We start from the raw sequence: 26,465 nt of genomic DNA, 5'->3' as shown, positions 1-26,465 counted from the left end.
TCATTAAAAAGCAGAAGAGAAAGAGAATAGCAAGGTGAATGTCAAAAGAGACTCTGAATGAAACTTACTCTTGAATATAGAGAAGCTAAAGCAACTGGAAAAAATGAGGAAATAAGAGTTGAACAGAAAATTTCAAAGACAAAATATCAAGAAGACAAAGTATTAAAACACAAAGGGAAGAACATACTCAACATTTCTCAAGTTGAAAGAACTGACGGAAAAATTCAAGCCTTGGGTTACAATATTAAAGGATTCTATGACTAAGGTGCGCCAGACCCATGCCCTGGCGTTTTCAGTTCCCTCCTATGTGTGTGAGAGTTGGACAGTAAGTAAGGAAGACCAGAGTAGAACTGATGCATTTGAGTTACGGTGTTGGAAAAGAATGTTAAAAGTACCATGAACAGCCAGAAGAATAAACAAATCTATATTGGAAGAAGTACAGCCAAAATGTTCCTTAGAGGCCAGGATGATGGGACTTCATCTCTCATAGTTCAGACATGTTATCAGTAGGGGACAGTCCCTGGACAAGGACCATACTTGGTAAAGTACAGGGTCACTGAAAAAGGGAAGACCCACACACACACAAAAAAAGATGGCTTGGCACAATAGCATCAACAATGGACTCAAGCATAACCACTGTGAGGATGGCGCAGCGCTTCTTTCTGTTATGCAGTGTCACTGTAAGTCAGAACCAATTTGATGGCACCTAACAGTAACAACCACAATGGGTAAAATACTGAATGACTCAGGAAGCATCAAAAGAAGATAACAGGAATAGTCACTGTACCAAAAAGAATTGACCAATTCTCAACCATTTCAAGAGGTAGCACATGCTCAAGAATCAATGGTACATAAGGAGGAAGTTCATGCTGCACTGAAGGCACTGGCAAAAAACAAGACTCCAGGAACTGATGAAATACAAATTGAAATGTTTCAGCACACTGACACAACACTGTCTCGTTCACTAGTCTATGCCAAGAAATTGAGAAGGCAGCTTACCTGACCAAGCAATTGGAAGAGACCATATTTGTGCCCATTCAAAAGAAAACTGACCCAATATAATTGACATCACACACAAGAAAAATTTTGCTGAAGATAAATAAAAGATGGTTATAGCAGTACATCAAGCCAGATTCAGAAGAACATGTGAAATGAGGGATGTAATTTCTAACATCCGATGGATTTTGGCTGAAAGCAGAGAATACCAGAAAGATGTTTACTTGTGCTGTATTGATTATGCAAAGGCATTAAACTGTGTGGATCATAAAAAACTATGTATAACATTGCAAAGAACATGAATTCCAGAACGCTTACTTATGCTCATGAGAAATCTGTATATAGACCATGAGGCAGTCATTAGAATAGAACAAGGGGATACTGAATAGTTTAAAATCAGGAAACATGTGCGCCAGGTTGTAATCTTTCACCATACTTATTCAATCTGTATGTTGAGCAAATAATCCAAGAAGCTGGGTTATATGAAGAGGAGTGTGGAATCAGGAATGGAGAAGACTCATTAACAACCTTCAATATGTAGATGATAACCCTCAGTATGAATTGTACCTCAATGTAAAGAATACAAAAAAATCCTCATAACTGGACCAATAAATATTATCATGATACACAGAGAAAAGACTGAAGTTGTCAAAGACTTCATTTTGCTTGGATCTACAATAACACCTGTAGAAACAGCAGTCAAGAAATCAAAAGATGTCATTGCATAGGACAAATCTACTGCAAAATACCTCTTTGAAAGTGTTAAAAAACAATAATGTCACATTGAAGAATAAGGTGTGCCTGACCCAAGCCATGGTATTTTCCATCACCCCATACGTGTATGAAAGCTGGACAACGAACAAGAAAGACAGGAGAAGAATTGATGCATTTGAATTATGGTGTTGAAGGAAAATATTGAAAGTACCATGAACAAAAGAACAAACACATTTGTGCTGGAAGAAGTACAGACAGAATGCTCCTTAGAAGTCAGGGTGGCAAGCCTTTGTCTCCCATACTCTGCACATATTGTTAGAAGGGACCAGTTCCTGAAGAAGGACATCACAGTAAAATAGAAGGTCAAAGAAAGAGAGGAAGACTCCCAATGAGATGGACTGACAAAAAGTGACAGCAACAGCAGGTTCAAACATAACCACCACTGTGAGGATGGTGCAGGACTGGATAGTGTTTCGTTCTGCTGTGCACAGGATTACAGGATTGCTATGAGTGGGAACCAACTTGACGGGACCTAACAACACAACAACAGTAAGGAGCTATGGTGGCACAATAATTAAGCATTCTGCTGCTAACTAGAAAGTTTGAACCAACCCACCCAGTGGCTCTGCAGGAAAAAGACCTGATGATCTTCTCCCATAAAAATCACAGCCTATGGCAACCACAATTATTATTCAAATTTATGCACCAAAGCCAGTGAGGATGAACTAGAAGAGTTCTACCAACTTCTTCAATCTAAAGTTGATCAAACATGCAATCAAGATGTATTCATCATTACTGGTGACTAGAATGCAAAGGGTGGGAACAAAGAGAAAGGATCAGTAGTTGGAAAATATGGCCTTGGTGATAGAAATGATGCTGGAGACCACATGATAGAATTCTACAAAATCAATGATTGTTCATTCATGTTCATTCAAATACCATCTTTAGACAGCATAAGAGATGATTATGCACATGGACCTCACCAGATGGAATACATAGAAATCAAATTGACTACATCTGCAGAAAGAGACAACAGAAAAGCTCCATATCATCAGTCAAAACAAGGACAGGGGTAAATTGTAGAACAAACCATCAATTGCTCATATGCAAATTAAAACTAAAGCTGAAGAAAATGTAAACAAGTCCACGAGAGCCAAAATATGACCTTGAACATATCCCACCTGAATTTAGAGATCATCTGAAGAAGAGATTTGATACATTAAACACTAAAGACCAAAGACTAGAAGAGTTGTGGGATGACATCAAGAACATCATACAGGAAGAAAGCAAAAAGTCATTAAGAAGACAAGAAAGAAGGAAAAGGTTAAAATGGATGACAGAAGAGACACTGAAACTTGCTCTCCAGCATAGAGATGCTAAAGCAAATAGAAGACATGAGGTGGTCCAAGAGCTGAACAGAAAATTTCAAAGGTCAGCTCAAGAAGACAAAGTCAAACATTACAACAAAATGTGCAAAGACCTGGAGTCAGAAAACCAAAAAGCAAAAACATGATCAGCATTTCTCAAGCTGGGGGAACTGAAGAAAAAATTCAAGCCTTGACTTTCACTTATTGAAGGATTCTCTGGGCAAATTACTGAATGATGCAGAAAGCATCAAAAGAAGATGGAAGGAATACAAAGTCACTATACCAAAAGGAAATTGTTGACGTTCAACCATTTCAAGAGGTAGCATATGATCAAGAGTCAATGATACTGAATGAAGAAGTCAAAGGTGCATTGAAGGAATCGGCAAAGAACAAGGCACCAGGAATTGATGGGATAAAATTGAAATCTTTCAAGAAAATGAGGCGGCACTGGAGGCACTCACTCATCTATGCCAAGAAATTTGGAAGACAACTGTCTGGCCGACTGATTGGAAGAGATTAGTATTTATGGAAGAGATCCGTTGTGCCCATTCTAAAGAGAGGTGACCCAACGAATGTGGAAATCATCAGACAATAGCTTTGATATCCCATGCGAGTAAAGTTTTACTAAAAGTAAAACAGAAATGGCTGCAAACATACATTGACAGAAAACTTCCAGAGGTTAAAGCTAGATTTAGAAGAGGACGTGGAACAAGGGATATCATTGCTGATGTCCAATGGATCTTGGCTGAAAGCAGAGAATGCCAGAGAGATGTTTACCTGTGCTTTATTGACTATGCAAAGGCTTTCAACTATGTGGATCATGACAAGCTATAATCAACATTGCAAAGTATGAGTATTCTTGAACACCTAATTGTGCTCATGAGGAATATGTACATGGATCAAGAGGCAGTTGTTCGAACAGAACATGGGAACACTGAATGGTTTATAATTAAGAAAGGTGTGCAACAAGGTTGTATTCTTTCACCATACTTATTCAATCTGTATGCTAAGCAAATAATCCAAGAAGCTGGGTTATATAAAGAAAAACGTGGCATCAGCGTTGAAGGAAGACTCATTAACAAGCTGGGATATGCAGATGATACAACCTTGCTTGCTGAAAGTGAAAAGGACATAAAATATCTACTGATGAAGATCAAAGCCTTCAGTATGGATTGCATCTCAATGTAAAGAAAACAAAAATCCTCACCACTGGACCAATAAATAACATTCTTATCAATGACTGGAGTTGTCAAGGACTTCATTCTTCTTGGATCAACTATCAACACTCATGGAAACAATCAAACAATCTAGTGTCCTCAGCTGCTCTCACTCTCCATGCTCTCATCTCTGGTGTTGCTGCCCCACTGGATAAGGTCCCACATTCTGCTCATGCTCTTCTCCCTTGATGGTCCTAGGGTCCTCTGTTCCTGGACTGTAAGATTAACTACTCCCCCCTTTTTGTTACAACACTTCTACCTTTACTGTTGTGGCAGTCACAATTAATCATGATAACAATCACTCACTATTGGATCATAGGAATTTTATACCCAGCTCTTTTCACCAGACCCATCTAGACAAGATGAAAACTATTCAGTGGGGGGTTCTACCTTCACTGCACAGTCTGAAACTAAACTCCCTCTTGAAAACTTGTAAGCCAGTCACTTTGTGCCTTTATTGCCCCCACCCCTCCATTTTAGGTAGCCTATGTCTAAGTTGCCCGTCCCTGTGAAGACTCCTTCCCTCTCAGTTGGTATTGTGAGCTACTACATCCTTAAGGATAAGTTAAGTTCATCAAATTGTTGCAATTTACACTTGTTTCCTTTATCAAAAATTGTTTTTTATCTTACTTTAGTCAAGTTCTGATCATAAAATCATCTAAGTCAAATGGGTACTATCTACAAGTTTGGGTGTTCTTGTGCATCTCTCCTCACTTCATATCAGCTGGATGCTTCACTCTCAGCTCTAGCCCTCTGTGTCTATGTCCTTGTCCATGGGCTCAGAAGTCCCCAGGTTTCACCATATTTCAGACCAATCAGTCCTTCCTCTTCTCTCTCTCATCTCCAGGTTGACGGGAACCTATGGAACATGGTCGAACTCAGTCCTTATCTTCATTGCTGCCTTTCCCCCTCGTTGCAATGCTTGAGCCCATGGATGCTGACAGTTTGCCAATCCATCTCACTGGGGGTCTTCCTCATTTTCTCAGACCATCCACCTTACCAAACATGATATCTTCTCCAGCGACTGGTCTCTCCTGACAATGTGTCTGAAATATGAGAGACAAAGTTTGGCCATCCTGGCCTCCAAGGAACACTCGGCTGCACTTCTTCCAATACCGATCTGTTGGTTCTTTTGGCAGTCCATGGCACTTTCAGTATTCTCCTCCAACACCATAACTCAAAAGCATCAATTCTTCTATGGTCTTCCTTATTCTCTGTCCAGCTTTCACATGCATATGAGGTTATTGAAAATACCATGGCTTGGGTCAGGCACACCTTAGTCCTCAAGCTGACATCTTTGCTCTTCAACACTTTCAAAAGGTCTTGTGCAGCAGATTTACCTAATGCTTCCATGAGTGTTGGTGTGGATAGATTTATGCAATCTAGGTGGTAGGTAACTATAATGGGTGTTCAGTGTAAAATCTTTCAGCTTACTTATGTGTTTGAACATTTTCCTAATAAAATGTCAGGAGGGAAACAGACCCTGGGAGCCCTAAGGAGCTATTTTACTCTATCTTACTGGAGTCCTGGTCTGACGCTATAGGTTTATGTGCTGGACTGCAGCGTCAGCAGTGCAAGCTCCTCGGAAACCCTATACAGGGTCGCTATGGGTCAGAACCAACTCGACGGCACTAAACAACAACAATATAGGGTCTCTATGAGTCACAATCAGCTCAATGGTAGTGGGTTTGATTTTTGGAGAGGGGAAGAAAGTCTGCAGTCCACACTGATAGAGTCTTACTACATGTGAAACCTAGTCACATGCACCAAATAACTCTTAACAGCCACGTCAGACTGTTGTTCCCAGTCCACACACTTTCACTTAACCAAGTAAGGGAGACAGATTTCTTCTGAAAAGGCAAATAAGTATCTGCCTTCCAAGCCAGTGGAAGTCATGAATCCAGTGCAGATTGATGCTGCAGGGCTCAGGACAGTGGTCTCAGCTAACAGGAACCCCTGGGCTATAGCTTCTGGGAGAAACAAGTGCTGTCGCTTCAGACAAGCCTCAGATCCCCAGCCCCCAATCCTATTATAGAGATACTGGCACTCCAAGGCCAGCTCGCACTTGGAGGACTCACATGGTGGTCACAGCTGGTAACCGAAGGGCAGCCCACTGCCCACACTGCCTGGGGATCTAGGAACCTGGGATTGAGCGACAGTTGACTGAGGAGCAAGACAGGGCTTTAGCATAACCCCCCAACTCACAAGCCTGAAGGGACACTATGTGGGAGGAGACAGCAGAAACACAGTACTCTCCCCGACTAGCTCCACAGATGCCAAGACTAGTGAAATCACTGGATTTCTGTCTCAGGATCTGGAGGTCACAAAGTTGGCTATAATAGCAATTAACATGGTGCTTTTCAATTCACAAACAGCTTGTCCATCCAAATCTGTATTTATTTAGTCTTCACACCAACCTTCTAAGTGAAGAAAATTAAGGCATTGATCTGGCTACCACATTTCAACTGCTTCCTCTCTGGAGCTCCACATTCTGGGCTCACATCCCTCAGTTCTCCCCCTCCTGGTCAGTGAGGTTTTCAGAGCATGAATCTGGTTACATTCATCCTCAGTTTATACCAAAGGTTATCCCTAGCTCTGAGTACAGGCACAACAGGGCCATGTGCCCAAACAGTCTCATCCCCTGAAAGTGGTATGTGCCAGTCCTCAGAGGCAGCCAGCATGCAGCACCCAGTGTTAATATACTCACTCTTTCTCTCCAGATCTCATGACCTAGAGCCCACTTAGATCCTACACCTGTCTCACGGCTCTTCTTAGAGGCTGATAACCCTGAGGTGCCTTCCTTAACAGTCCACCTCCGAGTTCCCCTGGCCTAGTTCACTACACATGAACAACACACCACTTCCCTGTCCCTCCCACAGACTGTGGGTTCCTGGGAAGCAGGGCTATGTCTCATTCACCCTCACAGTTGTTTTTGTTAACTATTATCAAGTTGGTTCCGACTCATAGCAACTGGTTTCTGAGAAGCAGCTGGTGGGCTTGAACTGGCGACCTTGTGGCTTGCAGTCCAGTGCAGATCCCACAGCGCCATACCAGAAGTCCATCATTCACCCCTGTTGTTAAATGCCATCAAGTCAGTTCTGACTCATAGCGACCCTGCATAGGGTTTCCAAGGATGGCTGGTGGGTTTGAATCCCCAAGCTTGGAGTTAGCAGTCCTGTGTTTATCCTACAGCACCGCACTGGGACGCCTAGGAGGTACATAATGAATATTTGCAAATAAGTCAATTAGATCTCAGCCAGGATAGCTGATATTGAGTCTTGGAGCACAGGCTCCCAAAACCCAGGCGTTGGCTTCTGGCGTTGGCTCCCTGTGCTTAGCTGAGGGCTTTTTGTCAGTACTGTGGAAGCTGGGGAGGGCCTATGAGAGACAAGCTTTGGGAGCTGAGCACTGAGTTACAGGTTTGAAGATGGGGGAGAGGGATGAACTAAGACCTTAACAAAACGCTGCCAGTTGAGGAAACCAAAGTAGACACGTACACCCAACTGGAGAAGACAAGAGTTCCAGCCCAGGCCACAGGCAGCTTGACTCTACAGGAAGAAATCTTCCGGCACATACCCCAGGACCTTGATGCCAGATCACACACAATCCCTGGGCATACTCCTGAAATGGCCCACAGCCATCATGATCTGCCCAACATGTCCCCAAACATGTTCTCATTGGTCTCATTCCCCAGAATAACACAGTCAGGTCAAATGAGGCAATTCCAGGAGACAGGACTATGGTTTCATACATGCTGGAAAGAATAAGTGAGTCCCGGGAAGCCCAACACACCAGAAAGTTGATGGTAGGCCTCAGGCCTGCATGAAAATGGAAAACAGAGTTGTCAAGGACCAACCAGTCCAGCATGTAGAGAGTCTGAGGCATAAGGAGGGGGTAGGCATTGATTGGTCCCTCACAGTGATGGAGCAGTAGCTTCTGGAAGGGTGGTCCACACTCACTTGCAAGAGCAGAGGGAGTACAGACATGGAGTCTGTTTTGATTGCAAACACAGATAAGAGTGGGGGGGGGGTCTCAGGATCAGTTACTGGGATAACAGGGGAAGGGGACTCTAGCTCAGACTTCTTAGGAATCCAGCAGGGCCTGCCACAAAGCCCAGCTCTGACCAAAACGGAGATTGGGAATGACAGGCAGGGTGTATATAAAACTTTATTTAATCACAGGTAATAAAATGTGGTTTCTGATGATTCCAGCTCAATTCTATTCATTCATCAATATGTAGTCACTGCCTACTCATGGTATTGGGATACAGCCGGGAAGGAAATCAACACAAGGTCTGCCCTATGGAACTCAGAGTCACTAAAAGGAATTATAATCAAGACCGTGAGTAAATGTACCCTCGCTTTGTGACTAGTGAGTCCCAAGCTTCAGTTTCCTCATTTGTATCATGAAATGATAACAATAGTGCCTCCTTCAAAAGGTTGTTAAGAAGCTGCCAGTGAAGAAATCAAAGACACAAGGAAACAATTAGTCCAAAGTTCTAATGGACCATGTGAACCAAAGCTTCCATTATCCTTAGACCTGAACTAGATGGTGCACAGACAGACACCACTACCAACTGCTCTGATTGGGACTACAGAAGGGCCTGGACTGAGTCAGTACAAAATATAGAACAAAAGTCAAAATCATAAAAAAGACCAGACTTACTGGTCTAATAAAAGCTGGTAGGACCCAAGACTGTGGCCCTTAGACACCCTTCAAATCTGGAACTGAACCCATGCCCCACAGATCATCTTTCAGCCAAATGACAAGCCTATAAAGGGAACAATAACGCTCGGGAGGAATGTTTTTCTCAGAGTTATCAACCATAATGACTCCAAATGGACAGCATTTGCCCAAAACCAAAGCTCTTAAGGCAGGAAAGAAGGACAAACAAAAATGGGGAACCCAGGGAGGAAGCAGGAAGAATTCTGTTACATTAAAGGAATTACAACTAATGTTATGAAACAAAATGTGTATGAAATGTTGAAAGGAAAACGAATTTGTTTTATAAACTCAAGTAAGCCATGCGGTTGACTGTTTAAAACAACAAAGGGAAACAATTTAAAGAGCTTCCAGTAGGGTGGTGGTTACATAAAGGGTCCTTAAACAAGATGCCTCTCTCTATACAAACAAGTAAAGAATGCCAAGATGCTTTGCTAAAAGGGCAAAAAAGTCATACTTTTAGCATGATGCCAATAAAACACACACAAAATACCTTTTCTGCAGGAGCATATGAGTATACATAAATGCACAGGGAAAGATCTGAAAGACCACACAAGCATGTGATCCAGAAAAATTAAAGGGATTACATGGGCCTGGCTGCTATTAAACTCTCATAATTAGTAGTAATTACAATTTTGGGAGATTTCCTTACAGTCCCTGTTTTAAAGTTGAATTAGGGTGAGTAGGACATTTCACACTGCTCTTCAAAAAAGTTAAGTGTGAAAAATTTCCTTTTTGTTAATATATAATCCTTGATCAATATTTTGCTTCTGCTGGTCACTGAGCCTCAACAGAAAAGGGTTTTTTTAAAAAAATAAATAAATAGTGGAGGAGACTGGTGTTCCTTTCCTAGGTTTATGAGAAAGGATGTTTCTCTAAAAACATATTTGGGTCTCAGAAGAAGATATTGCTCTCACTATTCCCATGTCAACATATGAATGATGGCAATAAGACATGCACATTTGTGTCCAATCTCCTTGATACTCTATGAGGTGACATTTCAGTCTCATTTTAAAGATGGAAAACTTCAACCCAGAGAAGTTCAACCAATTGTCAAGGGCATCAACAGTGAGGAAGTATAAGAGGACTTCAGTTAAGCGATCTCAGTCTCTCTCAGTAGCTTGCATGTTCTCTCATTCTCTGACGCTCTAGTTCTCACACAAATATACCCATCTCTCATACACACAGGAGGGGGTTTCAGACAGTTTATGGAAAAACAGAAAAGTTTATAGACAAATACTCGTACACCACACACACACACATTTTTGAAGGGTTTACTGTTTTTATTTCCTAGTTTCTGACTCAATTATAATTAGCAAATAAATGGTCCATGCCACATGCTGAAAAATACTTAGTGACCGCCAGGGGAAAAGATGTGCTTGAGTCACTGGTTTACCTGCTGGTGTAACTAATAATCTATAAATAATTTGTTCTATAATTAAGGTATGGTGCTGACCAACTAAAACAGAGCAGGACTTAGAAAAAAATTCTACAAGCCAAGATGCCAAGACGTCTGTGTTCCAGCTCCCAGCTCCTGAGTGAGCAATGATGATCCAGACTGGACACCTAATTGAAATCCACAGTCATCTGGTTTCTAGGACAGTGCTGATCTGGCCTGCTCTCAGAAGGGAAAATGAGAACAAGGTGACTACAGAGCACTTTTCAGGTGGAAGGGCTGGGGGAAGCTGTCCCCACAGTGGGACTGTGGAGACACCTCTCCGACTGCCATCATAGTAGTGGAAGCACTGACTGTAACTGAGACTGAAGCAAGGGCAAGGCTTTGACTGCTAAGGGCATGCAGGGGCTTCACTAGTCACAGAGACCAGGTTCTAGCAGAGACTGAAGGAAGGGGGGGACAGAGGTACCAGGGGGTGATTTTGTGCTGCCCTGACCCCTTCCTAGTATGTTCTGCTACCCATCTCAATCTTGACTCAGCTCCTACCTCCGACCCATCCTATAAGGCCACTCAAACGAGCTAGGTGATCTCATTCCCCTCTAGATTCCACCTGCAATTATCCCCTGCACATTTGGCCATTAATCATATGATACTGTCCCTGGCTATTTTTGTACATACATTCACTCAACAAATATTTGCTAGGTAACTGCTCTGCGCCAACAACTGATCTGGTACTTAGGACCCTGTGATAGGTTAGACAGGCATGATCTCTGTCTTCATGAAGCTCACAGGCTAGTGGGGCAGGCAGTCAGAGAATGAAGCAAATAATATAAAATTGTAAAGTTGATAAGTACTAAGAAGCGAACAAATGGACTAGAGAGAAGTGGAGCAGGGGAACATCATGGAAGGCCTCTTGAGGAGGTGACATTTAACTCTTACTAAAATTCTAATCCACAACACTAAGGTCGACTCTACTTTAAGGAGGCAGCTTTTCCCCAGCTGTCAAAACATCACCTTATGTACTTTGGACATGTTAGGAGGGACCATTCCCTGGAGAAGGGCATCATTCTTAGCAAAGGAGAGGATCAGCCAAGAAAAGAGGAAGACCCTCAATAAGATGGACTGACAGAGTGGCTGCAGTAATGAGCTCAAACAGCAATGATTGTGGGGATGGTGCAGGACCTGGCAATGGCTGGGGTTGCTATGAGTTGGAATTCAGTGACACCTAACAATGAAAACATAACAAAATTCTAAATTTCCCATATTTGTACCCTGTGGCTCCTGAGGGCAGGATCAGCATAACCCTCACAATGAGGAGTTCTCCTCTCTTAGGTCAGTGATACGATTTGAGTGACGGTCTTGCTGAGTAAATACTCCCATTGGACACACATCCCCTTAAGGTCAGGTAGAAGCAGCAAGGCCCAAAGCCAACAGTCTGGAAGATTTGACTCAACAAAGTTGTCTGGCTCAGAGTCACAAAGCCGATGACACAAAGTGGGCAAGATGCCTGAACAAACTGATGGCTTACAGGGTACTTAGACCACTGCTATTGTTGTTAAATGCCATAGCGTCAGTTCCGACCCACAGCAATCCTACATAGGGTTTCTAAGGAACAGCTGGTGAGGTTGAACTGCCAACCTTGCAGATCAACCTGACTTTGCTATCTAGCACACTAACCCATAGCGCCATACCAGGGCCATTGCTAGGAGGCCAATAACTTGGCACAACTTATTTACAGGACAAGTTGGCAATATCTGCCAAAACATAAAATGCATATGCCTTCTGACCCAGCAAATCCTACCTCTTGGAATCTATCCTAAGAAAAAACTGAGATGGAAGTACAAAATATGTGGAGGGGTACACAAGTTTCTTCCATTTATAGCATGGAAATAAACAGAGGCAAACTCAATATCCCATCAATTGGATATAGTCCAATAAATCGCAGTATATCCTAGTCATGAAATATCATGGAGTCATTAAAATATTCTCTCAAGATAATATTAAGTGAAAAACAGAAGTCAAGGCATAGGTTGTGATTTATTTATACAAACACAAAAGTTCTTTATGTATGCCTATGATATATTTGGAGTCCTGGTGTGGTGCTGTGGGTTAATGCGCCAGACTGCAAAGCCATTTGAACTGCAAGGTTGGTGGTTCAAGCTCACCAGCTACTCCTTAGAAATCCCATACAGGGTCGCTATGGGTCGGAACCTTCTCGATGGCACTTAACAACAACGATGTATTTGAGAAACGTGGTGGCTTTGTAAGATAAGCACTGGACTGCTAGCCACAAGGTCAGCAGTTTGAGTCCACCAGTCACTCAGAGGGAGAAAGATGAGGCCTTCTGTTCCTAGTAAGGATTTACAGCCTCAGAAACCTGATATAGGGTCTTTATGAGTCAGAACCAATTCAACAGTACTTAGCAAAAAAAAAAAAACATGATGTATTTCTGCACTTAGCAAAAAAAAAAAACATGATGTATTTCTCTTGCTGTTGCATTAAGTGCTGTCGAGTCAGTTCTGATTCACAGAGACCTTAGATAGGGTTTCCAAGGAGCAACTGGTGGGTTTGAACTGCCAACCTTACAAGTAGCAGCCCAGTGCTGATCTTACAGCGCCACCCCAGGATGTATTTATAGCTGTCTGTCAATGGATGGACAAAGTCTGCAAAGATGTAAGCAGATCTGCCATGTGGTGGGCGGGATGGGGGCTCAGGCAATCACTTTAATTCTATATTCTTCTATTGTTTAAATTCTTTGCCCCCAAAGTTATGAATTCACATATTACTTGTATGATTAAAAACAAATTTTTTAAATAAAAATTTATATAAACAGTAAAAGAAATTCTAAGGCTTCTGCTCCATTTTTCTCCAAAGCTTGGCCACTTATCCTGGCCTTTGGTTCCCATCCCAATCTCAATCCTCTTTTCCAACAGCTCGGCTTCTCCTGCCTTCAGCAGCACCTAATACAACGCACCCAGCTATTCACAGAGTGCGCTCTCTAATAAAGGGCAGCTTCAGGGGAAGGACTATTATCTGGCAAGTTCCATTAATGCTTCATAATCACTGCAACTATATTTCCTGACCAAAACTTGACCCTCATGACATGACAACAGACTGTAGACTTACTAGGTGGAGCTTGCCAACCTCACCAGAAGCCCATGGCTAGGCCTAATGGCTTCACATCCCAGTCATTATTGTCAAAGAAAAAAGGAGAGGTATTCTAACAAGACAAAACAGTCAGAGCAACCTTCTGGAGTCCTTTCAGGTTCTAAGTGGAACTCTGAGGACTTCTGTCTGCATGGGACCGAGGTAGGAGATGCTGAGCATTCACTACCTATCAGCACCAGAGGACAGGTAGAATAGGCCCTCTGGCCTGGCCCCACCCACTTCTCTTCCTACTGTTCATAAACCAAAATCAATGGCTGGGCTGGACATTAATTCCACAGGGATGTCCGTGCCAGGGACTATCAGTGCCCTCACTCATCTGAAAAGCCAACTTCCTTTCTCCTTCCCTGCAGCTAACCTGGGAGGCAAGAGTCTCCCTGGGGAGTAGCCACTGGCATTATTAGTTTCTCCAGCTATCCCTGCTTCTCATCCAGTCCATTGTTGTTGTTGTTAAGTCCCATAGAGTCAATTCTGACCCAATTCTGTACAGGGTTTCCAAGGAGCAGCTGGTGAGCTTGAACCACCGATTTTGCAGTCTGATGCATTAACCCACAGCACCACACCAGGACTCCATCCAGTCCATTAAGCACAGGAAATTCCTGACTCTGGTAATGGTAATTGAAATGGGAAACAGTACAACTGATGTTCACTAGACCTTGATCATGAGGACAGAGCCTGATGTGAAAGAAAGCAGCATGGTGGGCTAAGGAACCTCAGACAAGGAAGCATGTCTCCACATGAGATTTGCTAGACCACTTGCAACAGAATCTCTGAGAGAACCTGTTAAAAATACAAATTGCTGACCCCATCTTCCACATAGAATCAATCAGTATCTCTGCACATGGGATCAAGGAATCTGCATTTTTAACAAGCTCCTCCTGGTGATTCTGATGCTGGAGAACCACTGTTATATGGAGCCAAGGGAGAGGCTTTCCTGGTCAGAGGGGAACTCCAACCTCCTTGCTCCTTTGACTATATCTGGATGAGAAGCAGGGATAGCTGGAGAAACTAATAATGCCAGTGGATAATTCCCAGGGAAGCTCTTACCTCCAAGGTTAGCTGCAGATATATCCTCCCACTATGTCTGACCTAAGCTCCAGATATATCCAATAACGACACCATTTCTCACCTGCCTTTGCTACCCCAGCCAGAGTATGGGAAGCCTCTCCTTGCCATACCCTCAGTTAGTGCACTCACTGTGGCCACCAAGCACACTAGGGTGGGCTCAGAAACCAAGCCTGATGTGAATCTGTTTCTTGGCTTCTCCCATGACCTTGGGCAAGACACAACCACTGTGAGCTTCAGGTCCCCAGGTATAAAACAGAAATGACACCATCTCACATAACTGTTGTGAGAATTCATTAAGTATTAACCAGGTTCGGTGTTCCACTGCTCATACCACCTCATCTCTACTGGACTGTGATCTATTTGAGGGGAGAACTGTTCCTCATTCATGTCCTCTAATATGCAGAACCCATGGTGGCTTTCAGGGAATGCCTGGGGCTACAAAATGAATCCCTGTCCCCATGCCACCCTCATCTCTTACCTGTCCAACGTTGAACGTCAGTGTGATGGCATAATAGAAGTTCGAGTTGGCACTTCCTGCATAAATCCAGAGGTGCCACAGAACGGGAAAGAGTAGGGAGCAGACGATAATGACACAGGTGAGGACAAAGATGTTTCGCAGAACTGCAAAAACATATGGTCACAGTTAGCCTGATGCCAACTCTCTTTAGGCCTTTCTCCTGGCTCTGATGACCCCCATAGGACAACTTCATGTAGCTTAAAGGCAAGACCTCCCACCACCATAGCACTGGGACAGCAAAAGGCAAACAAACCTCAGATCGCTGGATCAGTGGCTCTCCATGGCCACAGGTGGAGTGGATCTGACATTTCAATTCTGTACCTCCCACTATAGGATAAGTTGGCCAAGACCAGCTGCAGCTAGCAGTGCTGGGAATGCCTCTACTCACTGCAAAGGTGTTTCAGTGAGACACTGCCCCTCCCCTCCAACTTTAGAGTGTCCAAGAGTAATAACTCCCCTCTCCCCAAGCAGCGTGCTGTCTGGCCATCCCAATCATGAATGGGAACCACAGAATTAATCCACAGAGACTAGAGCACCATATTATTGTTAAGTGCCACTGCACTGGTTCGGACTCATTGTGACCCTGTGTAGGCTGGTATGGTTGAACTGCTGACCCTGCAGTTAGTAGTTTACTGCTTATCCTACAGTGCCATATCAGGACTCCCATAGAACATCATAGTGGGTCATTACTGTGCCAGCCCCAGGTCTGAGGAACATGTATTTTATTCTCCTTATCTCAAGTTCCCCTGCCTTGCACTTCAAATATCTCTCAGCCTTCCTTAGATGATTTTAAAATCTTTTTTTATATCCTCCCTCTCTGACATAACCCCTCCAGCCCAAAAGGGAATACTGAATTCTACCAGGGCAAACACTCTCTCCGAGGCCTCAGAAGGACCTGCTGCACTAGAATGATGCTATGAGCAAGCAGTTTAGGTACACCAGGACGGTTAGGCAGCATGGTGGCCTGAAAGACACCTCAATTAAAATCCCTACTCGGGTTAATGCGCCACACTGCAAAGCCATTTGAACTGCAAGGTCGGTGGTTCAAACTCACCAGCTGCTCCTTGGAAAGCCTATACAAGGTTGCTATGGGTCGGGATCGACTCCAAGGCACTTAACAACATCACTTAAAAGCAAGTTTCTCAGAGAGCCTGTTTCCCTATCTCTAAAACTAGGCTAAAATGCCTACCTAATACAAGGATTAAACAAGAAAATATATGAAAAACCTGGCACAGGTATATTAACTGTATGTATTCGTTTTCAATTGCTAATAAATTAATCTATAAATTGTGCAGCAAATTACCAAAAGAAATTAACAAATTTACTGGCTTAAATAATGTTGTTGTTATATGCCATGGAGTCGGTTTCGACTTATAGCGACCCTATACAGGGTTTCCGCGGCTGTAAATCTTTACGGGAGCAGAAAGCCTCATCTTTCTCCCATGGAACAGCTAGTAGTTTCAAACTGCTAACTTTGATTGAGGTTAGCAACCCGATTCATAACCACTATGGTACCAGAGCTCCTTAAACACAATATATTACATCAATATATTACATCAATAAAAGTCTTAAAAACAGAAAAACCATATTTGATACAGTCTATTATCCCACAGTTCTGGAAGCCAGAGTCCAACATGGGTTTCAGAAAGCTAAAACCAACATATCTCCAGGGCTGCGTTCTTTCCAGAGACTTCAGGAGAGAATCTGCTTCCTTGCCTTGACCAGCATCTAAGTGATTGGCGCCCACCAGTAACTCTGCAGGAGAAACATGAAGCTTTCTGCCTCCATAAAGATGTACGGTCTCAGAAACTCTATACAGGGTCACTATGAGTCGGAACCAACTAGACCGCACTTACCAATAACAACAGAGGCTGCCTGCATTCCTTGGATGGTGATCCCCCTTCCTATGTCTTCAAGGTCATCAATGTTGGGTTGAGTCCTTTGAACATCCCATCACTCTGACTTCTTCTGCCTCCCTATTGCACTTTTAAGGACCCTTGTGATTATAATGGACCACCCAAATAATCTAGGATAACTTGCCTCATCTCAAGCTCTTTCACATATAGCCCATTTTCCCATTTAAGGTACCAACTATATTCACAGGTTCTGGGAATTAGGGTATGGACATCTTTGCAGGTGCTACTGATCTACCCATCTGCTGCTCTTTTTTTTTTTTTTTTAAATTCCCTTTTTAATTCAATAAGGGCTGACAGAAAGATTACTGTTTTTATTTCCTTTTTAATACTTTATAATTTTAAAGCAAATTATTTTTTTAAAAGACTACCACAAAGTGAGGCTTTCTACTCCCGTAAAGATTTACACCCTCAGAAACCCTGTACAGGGTCGCTATGGGTCGGAACCAACTCGACGGCACTTAACAACAACAACAACAACCACAAAGCAGGCACATAATGAATGAAAGTTTCCTTCCTCAACAGGGACTCTCTTCTCCAAAAGTCAGAGCTATCCAAGATTTTAGACCTGACTGTCTCAGCTGTACAACTGCTTAGCAGAAAGACTAGACAGAGGACTCTGGATCAAATAGGAGTCTGGATTACAAACATGATTCTCATTTCTGGTTGAAAAAAAAAATACACATGCCTGGGCCCCACCCAGAGCCAATCAAATCAGAACCTCTAGAGCAGGGGTGGGGAACCAATATCCAGCCAGACCAAGTCATTTGATCTGGCCCTGCCAAGGCAACTGAAGTTCCAGCCATCACATTAGGGGTAAATTAAATGTTTGAGCAAATATAGCAGGCTTTTTTATAAGTTGATAATTTTGTATGGCACGCAAATGGTGTTAGAAATTTCAGCGGAAAAAAAGATTCCCCACCCCTGGTCTGGAGCAAGCAGTAGTTCCCAAACAACTCGCTGCACAATGGAATTGCCTGGAGAGTTTTTTTTTAAAAAACACAGTTGCCTGGGCTCTGCCCAGACCCAAAAAATTAGAATCTCTTGAGGAGGGGCGCAAAGCTTTCCAGTTGACTCCAATATGCGGTCAGGCCTGTGAACAGCTGGTGGGATGGCCCTACCAGTACACAACAGATTGCACTGAGCTGTGTCCAAGGGTAAATACTAAACACATGGGAGTTCATAGGTCTTTTTAAAGCTGCATGCTTTCAACTTAAGGCTCATTCTTTACTGTGAAATGGTAGGTGTCTCTTTGCTGCTAAGGTTAAAAAGTGCTTTTTTTTGTGAAATGCAGATGAATGGCTAGTATTTGACTGGTTTGGCACAAAATGTCTTCAGTATAATAAACAGTTGGCAACTCTGTCATCCCTCCAGATGTGTTTTGAATTTTAGTGATCTGTGAAATCACATGTGGAAACACTGACCTGGAGGGCTTCCAAGGACCTCTTTTCAAACCTGAAATTTGGACAATTCTGGGCTTTCAAAGCTAAGAGGTCAGAACCGTGATTCACACCTTCTTGAGACCTCCCAGGGGTGCCTTTTCCTCTACTCCTAGGACTAACACTTCACTTCAGAGAATAGGGATGTTTACACTAATAATAATAATGGTGATAATGATTAAATAATGTTACAACCGAAAATGAAAACAAAGCTATTTACCATTTCTACTCTCCAACATCACTATCTACATTTTCAGATTTTTTTTCACTCCCAGAAATTATTTTGCTGAAAAAGTTACCCACTATTCCTAAAATTAAACTCTTCTGACCTGACAGTCATTGCTCTCTGCCTCTAGCCACTCTGGATTTCAGATGGAGTGACAAGAAAGTGACCAAGTACAAAGAAACTGAGAGAGGTTTTCATGCAGCTCCAAGTACAACCACCATGAGCAATAAAGGCAATTCCCATGTGTGTGTGTGTGGTGGTGGTGGTGGGGACCCTAGAGCACAGCCAGATCACTGCTAAGCCATCTTCTGAGGAAGAGGTAGCTACAGCTGCAAGGGGGTATTCACAGTGAGCAGGAAGCCCACACTACTCACTCCTGCTGGGTGACAGGCCAAAGGATTAAAGCTATATGCCAGAGCAGATGGAGCTGGGGACCTGAGGCACAGGACAGCTTGTTCCAGGCACCAGAAGATGTCAGAGATGTCCAGGGTCTAACCAGACCAAAAGGTTCACCCTTCATTAGACCTGCTAGGCCAGTAGGAATCAGATTCCCCACTTCACCCACTGGATGGTTCATCTAATCTCTAGCTCCACTATGACAAACAGTGGGACATTAGGCAAGTCACTTTCTTTCTGAGCTTTAGGAATTCAGAAATAATGTAGTGTTTAAAGAATCCAGTTCCAGAAAACGGAGGCTGCAAAGAGGAATTCTGGGAGCTTCAAAGGCCATGGTGATGTTCCCTTTCTTAACTTAGATGCTAAGTACATGGGAATTAATTACACTGCCATTCTTTATAATATATATGCATTTTTAAAATCAATATTCTTCAATTTCTATATAATAGTAAAAGGAAAACAAAACATAATCCCCCAAATCCAGTCCTTTGGTAATTGGCTCTTTCTGCTGAACCAGTGTAGGCTGGCACTGCTCTGCCAACAGGCTGTTCCCTAATGTGTGGTCATGTCTGGTCCCAAGCACCAGAATCCTTATTAAAGGATTCCCATTTCCTCTTCTCCTCCCCACTGACCAGTTGAGGTCAGCAGGATGGTAAATGTGAGACCAGACATGTTAACACTGGCAACTCATTTTAATCTGAATCCCTGGCCACATTAAAATTCTGTGGTGTTGGGAGTTAATGTGCTGGACTGCAAGGTTGGTTTGAACCTCAAGGACAGAGGTTCAAGCTCACAAGCCGCTCCTTGGAAACCCTATATAAGGCTGCTATGAGTTGGAACCAACTTAACTTAACAATCAAAGGCACTTAACAACAACTCAACCAAGTCTCCACTCATAGGTTCAAAGGACCAGGGCTGAAGACATTCCTCATGCTGTCATACTCCAAACAGGGACTCCAAGCATGATGTATCCCCTGCCTCTGGTGGAACCTCAAGTAAGCAGAACCTGCAAACTTCTTGTCTAGTCAGCCAGTAAAAGTGTTTTTATATCATCCAGAGTTCTGGAAACTCCATTGTTATTCTCTGTGCCCTAATGACATAAAATGGCTTATTTCTAGTTTTAAAAATATGTTTATTCCAATGACTCTGACAGCTACGAAACCTGAAGCTTTGATCCTCCTGTGTAATTACTCCTAATAATGAACACAGTGCTGCTATTTACACACGTTGCTGTTGTTGTAGTTAAGTGCCATGGAGTCGGTGCTGAGTCACAGTGACCTGGACAGAGTTTCCAAGGAGCACCTAATGGGTTTGAACCGCCAACCTTGTGGTCAGCAGACCAGTGCTTATCTAACAGTGCTACATTAGGACTCATATTCTTTCTCAAATACAAAACACCCAGGAAAGATATTCTCCCCATTTGGCAAATGAAAAAACTGAGGCTGAGAGGCTAAAGTGATATCTCGATTGACACACAGTCATGGGAAAGTCAGGATTCTGACTCAAGTCAGTCTGGCTCCAGACTGTGTTCAGCAATATGGTATGAGAGATATTAACCTGAGGGAAAGAGTGCCCTAGGTGGGGTAGGTGAACTAAGGAAAAACCATTCTAGAAAACGAGATCAATGTTCTTGAAACCCATCCTGTTGCAAACTAAGGTTGTGCTCACATACTGGCTACTCTACTGAGGGACCAGCCACAACTGAGTCTGGGCCTGCTGGACTGGGTGGTTCTTGCCTGTGCAATGAGGGCGTCACAAGCAGCAAATGCCATTTCCTCTTCACAGTCAAGCTAGACTGGACACTGCCTCACCAGGCCACCACCTGTAAGAGCAGCCTTGGCTTGGCAGTCCCAGCCAGCTGTTTACCTTCTGTTCAGTGGCTCACTTTTATAGGTAAGTTTCTTGCTGGCCCCTGGTCAGTTTCACTTCCTGGTTGACACCTAGACACTCCCAAAACAACAGAGCCTTCCTTTGAAGTCTGAAGGCCTGTGTTCATTCTTGACACCTTGTTATGCACCTGCAGTAAGCAAGGAGAAGCTCAGTAACTTCCCTCCTCATTTTAAGGTGGAGAATCAAGTGTGGGCTCATTGACACTGCCTCTTTATCACGGAGGGCTTAAAACCCATTCCACAAACATCTGCCAAGTTCTTTCTGTGTGTCAGGGTAATCCTGAGTGCTGGGAACACAGAGGCATGATTCCTACCCTAAGGGAACCCAGAGCCATTGAAAAGAACCTCCACCAGAGTACAAAGAGCCTCTAAGGGAAACACGGAGGTGGTGGTGGTGGTGGGGACCCTAGAGCACAGCCAGATCACTGCTAAGCCATCTTCTGAGGAAGAGGTAGCTACAGCTGCAAGGGGGTATTCACAGTGAGCAGGAAGCCTAGTGTTGTCTGTCTTCTCAGAACCGCTGGGTGCAGTGTTGGGGTCTAGAGTTGCATTTCCAAGGTTTAGAGTTACACTATCCCCAACAATAGGAGCATGGTAGCTTTACAGCATAAGCACTGAACAGCAAACCACAATGTTGGTGGTTTGAGCAAAAGATTTAAAGCCTTGGAAACCCTATATAGGATCACTATGACTTGAAACTGACTCCAAGGCACTTAACACATGTGGATTTTTAAATTTACTTAAAGTTGAATAAAATGTTAAATTCAGCTCCTCAGTCACTTGCAGCTACTTTATAAGCTTATTGTTGTTAAGTGCCGTCGAGTCAATTCTAACCCTGTACAGAACGTCTGAGGAGCAGCTGGTGTGTTTGAACCACCAACTTTGTGGTTTGTAGTCCAGTGCTTAAACTACAGTACCACACCAGGAGTCTATTGGCTAGAGGCTCATGAATCTGGATTCCAGTCCTAGTCCTTCCACTTACTAGTCATGTGACTGTGAACAAGTGGGCTCTTCTCCCTTTCCTTATCTCATGTGCAATGGAAGTACTTTCCTTATAAGACTGGGGAGAAGAGAAAATGGACTGAACCACACAGCAAGTGCTGAAGAAACAGTAGTGATTTTTTACGCTCACCACTGGCCCATAAGCACCTAAGGGGTAGACACTGTGCCTCAGGTGCTGCTAGCATAGCAGATGCCAGTAAATGCCTAGCGAGTCCTTTCCCCTGGCTGCCTCATGCAGGGGCCAGGCTGACACAAGACTCTCAGCAGCAGAGGGTTAGAGGCCGGCATACTCACATCTGTAGAGATGGTTCCACACGGGGAAGAAGGCCATGTAGAGTGCCACATCCCCAACTGTTGGATAGGACTTGAAGATAGAGATGACTGCAATCTGGATGAACATGAAGAAGATGGGGTGCTCCCTAGGGCAAAGCAGGGGAAGACAGACAGACAGAAATCAGTCAGGGACCAAGCCATCCCAGAGACATCTTACCCCATCCCCCAAACCCCAAAACTCTTCCTAGGGGACTTTAAGATGGGCTTCTCTCTGCTACTCACAGGAAGGTGCCAGACTTCAGGGGCAGAGTAAAACACTGCAGGGACCCAGGGATGCCCAGAGGTGGTGAGGAGGGCTCCACAAAGCTACATACAGCCTGCAGAGACATTTCTCATCAACACCTCCCCCTGCCCCACCCTCCACCCTCTCCCCCGGCCCCCCTTGCCCCCACACCAGCTCCAGGCCTTCCCCTATGAGCCACCCGGGAAGAAAACAAATGAAATCAGTGATCCTATTATTCGGCCTAAAAGTCCACTTGTTAGAGTCATTAGGCAGCCTCCCCCTCCAGAGGCCCCTCAGACAGCTGGACACAGGACAGGAAGTACTTCCTTGCTGATGCTTTCTGCTCTGACAATATGGTTAGTAAGATCTGCAGCCCTTAGTGCTGATGAGTACCTTTCCAGAAAGACAACAGAGAGATAGATGTATGCAGCTTTTCAGCTCTTAAGGGTTGGATGTGGAATTTTGTTACCTTAAACTAGAACTAGGAGTCCTGGTGTGGTGCTGTAAGATACGCATTGGACTGCTATTCACAAGGTTGACAGTTCAAACCCACCAGCTACTCCTCGGAAACCCTATGCAGGGTTGCTATGAGTCAGTGGCACTTAACAACAACAAACTAGTAGTAAGTAGTAGCAATGGTTACTATTTTATGAGCCTTTATTCTGTACTAAGTTCTGTGCTGGTATTGTAAAGTCCTAGAGTAGTGCTGTAGGATACGCACTGGACTGCTAACCCCCAAAATCTGGCCATTCAAACTCACCAGCCACTCCTTGGAAATCCTACACAGGGTCTCTATGAATGAGAACCAACTCCACAATACTTCACAACAATAACATGTTCTATTAGGCTCTTTACTTGAATCATCCCAGGTGATCCTCACAACACCTCAACTACCCCTCAAAGTACGTAATACCATCACCTATGCTTTTCAGATGAGGAAATTGAGGCTCTGAGAAATTAAGTGAGTTGATGAAGGATGTTAGTAAGCTCCTAACTGCCACCAATATTGTTCTCCTGCATGCTTACTATACTCAAAGCTCCATTCCAGGGAAGGTGGTCAGGAGGACTCAATCTCCACTGTCCACCCCCGAGCTCTGACCAAGTACTGAAGGGAAACAGGAAGAGGTCAAACCTAGGACCCCCCTCAGCTACACCTAAAACACATACACATGTATGGCCTTCTTCTGCATAGTCCCTGGATGCCCAGCTCATGAGTTTTCTTCAGAGGTTAATGACATTCTACTCTTCCGGTCAAAGATCAGAGTGACTCAATGGATGTAAATCTGAGATGTAGAGACAAACATGTACACACCCTAAACACTCCAGCTTGTCAGTCATACTATCCTATAAGCAGCCTGTCAGAATTGTCCAGCTAGCTCAGTGAACATCCTCAATATCTTTGTAAAGCCAAATCATGGGATCTGGGCTTTTTAGGTAACAGCAGTATCATTTCTACAGAAAGTGACTCTAGATAGGGGCAGAGGCGGCCTCAGGTCCCTGTTCCCACAAAGCTAGCACTGGAACACACTGGGGCTGCAGAGTTTAGGTGGAGTTTCATATTCAGGTACAAGTGCCAGCATTCTCTTCGTAACCTTTGGCCTGGGGGATCCCTGTACAGTGTTGTGATTGTCTACCCAAGTGTTTCCTGTGACTTGTCACACACCAAGAAAAGCCATGAGGAGCGGTACTCTCAGGTCCCTGCTTCTCTCAGTCTAGGGAAGGTAGACCACAGATAACCAGAGAGCTGTGCTGGGCGAGGCTGCTAGAGTTCTAAGTGCTGTCAGACCAGGGAAAGGTGGTTTTCTATCAGCTTCCAGGCCATAGCTGTTTCACAGGAAATTAGCATCAGGTCAGGGCTTTTCCAAAACAGGAATGATATGCATTGGTCATACAGAATGGCAGAAGGGTTAGAGCAGAGGAGTGAAGCTCTTGAAATCTAAACCCAACTTTTCTCCAGGTTCTCTGGACTACCCAGGCACATCTGTATCTAGTTTGAGCCTATTTCCTCTTCTCTAAAGCGAGGAGAATAGAAGCCTTTAGTAAGGCTACTACAGTCTGATCTCTGTCAGGAGTTGGCAAGGAGTAAGGAGAATAAGCATAAATTCTGGAGCCAGACACAGCTGGGTGTGAATACCAACTCCACCGCTTACTGGTGTATGACACTGGGAAAATAATTTCCTCTCTGAGCATCTGTTTCCTCAACTACAAAATGGGGAAGCTGATAATAATATAAATTCCTACCTCTAAGAGTTGCTGGACTACATTTACAGAGAGCCTAGAAAGTCACCGGGGACAGAGCAGTGCTCACACACTAGCTCTTTCACTGCAGGAGAGAGCGCTGAAAACAAACCCTTCTGGGGGAAATTGATCAGAAGATTAGAGAGAGCTGCAAATGGTCAGTCTCCCAATTAATGCATCCTGATGTCCCTCGGGCAAACTCTCTGAGCTGATTGACAACACCCATCCAGATCTATTATTTTCAAAGTCATCCCCCATTCCCAACTCTTGTCAAAACAGTCAATCTGACCAAACTGAGGCATCAGCAGCAGAACCAACGCAGTGTGGATTCAAGTGCCTCACAGGGAGACCAAGGAAAATGTCTGGGTCCCAATGCACCTTCTCTGCAGCCTGAACTCGTGGGACTCTCTATTGGTAGCCATGGTACCTGAGGTGAATGAGAGCAAGGTTCCTTGGGCAAAGCTATATGAACCTGATGACATGGTCCCAGTTTGAAGGGGACCTGGAAAGGCTACTGAGGGTAAGGATGAAAACTCTGTGCACAAAGCAAGTAGCAGGTCCCATCACTTACTTTAGTTTTATGGCTAAGGGAATGGTGTAGAAGAAGACGTTGATCTGAAACACGCATACAAAGAAAAGACTGAAGTGCTCAAACATCTCTGCAAAGAAGTACCAGAAAAGACCAATGTTTGGAGTGAGATCTGGAACAGAAAGTCTGAAATTAAAACAAAGGGAGAGAAAAAAGAAAATAAAGTTATAAATAGTCTGCTTTGACCTTATTTTCTCCTGAAGACTTTGGTCACTGTTGGCCAACCAAGGATGACTTTACCCCTACAGAGGTCATAATGCAAAAAACTCTCTGGGTACCCTGAACACGAGCAATTAACAAAACCAAGAGGCAGAGAATGATAACCCTGCCAAAAATATTAATGTGTCCCTATCTCTGCATCATGCATTAAAGCTCTGAAATGAATCAATCCTTTTACCACACAAGACATATAAGTTTAAAATCAGGAGACATACCCAGTACTTTAACAGAAAAGGAGTGGGTTTTAAATAAATATCTATTTTGGTTATTCCAAAGACCTGCCTAGAGGAACAAGCTCAAAGACCCTGCTCTTCATTGTCCTTGTTACATAGCCCCACAACAGAAGCCAGAAGACTGCATTTCTGAGACTTCAATGAGACTGCCAGGGGCCTGAGGAACCATCAGAAAGTTCTGGCTACCATTTCCAGGGTCCATCCTCATATGCTGGAACCGACTCAAAGGCACTTAACACCCTCATATGAAAAATTTAGAGTTGAACTGGAAAACATTTTGTTTGGCTAAATCAGACCAAAACTGGGTGAAATTCTGACTCTTCTAAAAGTTTACATTCAAATTGATCTCAACTCACAATTTAAAACAAAGACAACCAACTGGGCATGGAAAGGGATAGATGGGCAATGGTTCACTGACCAAGGCCTTCTCTCAAGGTAAGTCTTTGCCTCTTGTTGTAATGGTATTTGCTTTTGTGTGAAATGAGATAAACTGTCCAGCAGTAAGACAGGCAAAGGTCTTCATCAGCCATTACAAACTCCTATTCAAGGCAGAGCATGAAATGGAATTTATATTTAACATATAAACATATATTTAACATTTAT

The 26,465-nt window shown here is 43.6% G+C and overlaps 1 protein-coding gene across 2 annotated transcripts in view; it reads right to left on the bottom strand.

The window, feature by feature from the left end:
• Positions 1 to 26,465, bottom strand: part of PIGU (phosphatidylinositol glycan anchor biosynthesis, class U) — a 152,321-nt gene that overhangs the window by 4,523 nt on the left and 121,333 nt on the right. For both annotated transcript variants that reach the window (XM_006876878.1, XM_006876879.1), the window contains 3 exons: positions 25,393 to 25,536; positions 22,322 to 22,446; positions 15,124 to 15,266 (listed from right to left, as the gene is read on the bottom strand). In XM_006876878.1, the coding sequence (XP_006876940.1) occupies positions 15,124 to 15,266; positions 22,322 to 22,446; positions 25,393 to 25,536 (412 nt within the window). The remainder of the gene's footprint in view (positions 1 to 15,123; positions 15,267 to 22,321; positions 22,447 to 25,392; positions 25,537 to 26,465) is intronic.

This window comes from Chrysochloris asiatica, unplaced genomic scaffold (genome assembly GCF_000296735.1).
Source record: "Chrysochloris asiatica unplaced genomic scaffold, ChrAsi1.0 scaffold00423, whole genome shotgun sequence".
Lineage (NCBI taxonomy): Eukaryota > Metazoa > Chordata > Mammalia > Afrosoricida > Chrysochloridae > Chrysochloris > Chrysochloris asiatica.
This window is presented reverse-complemented; position numbering and strand designations above follow the sequence as displayed.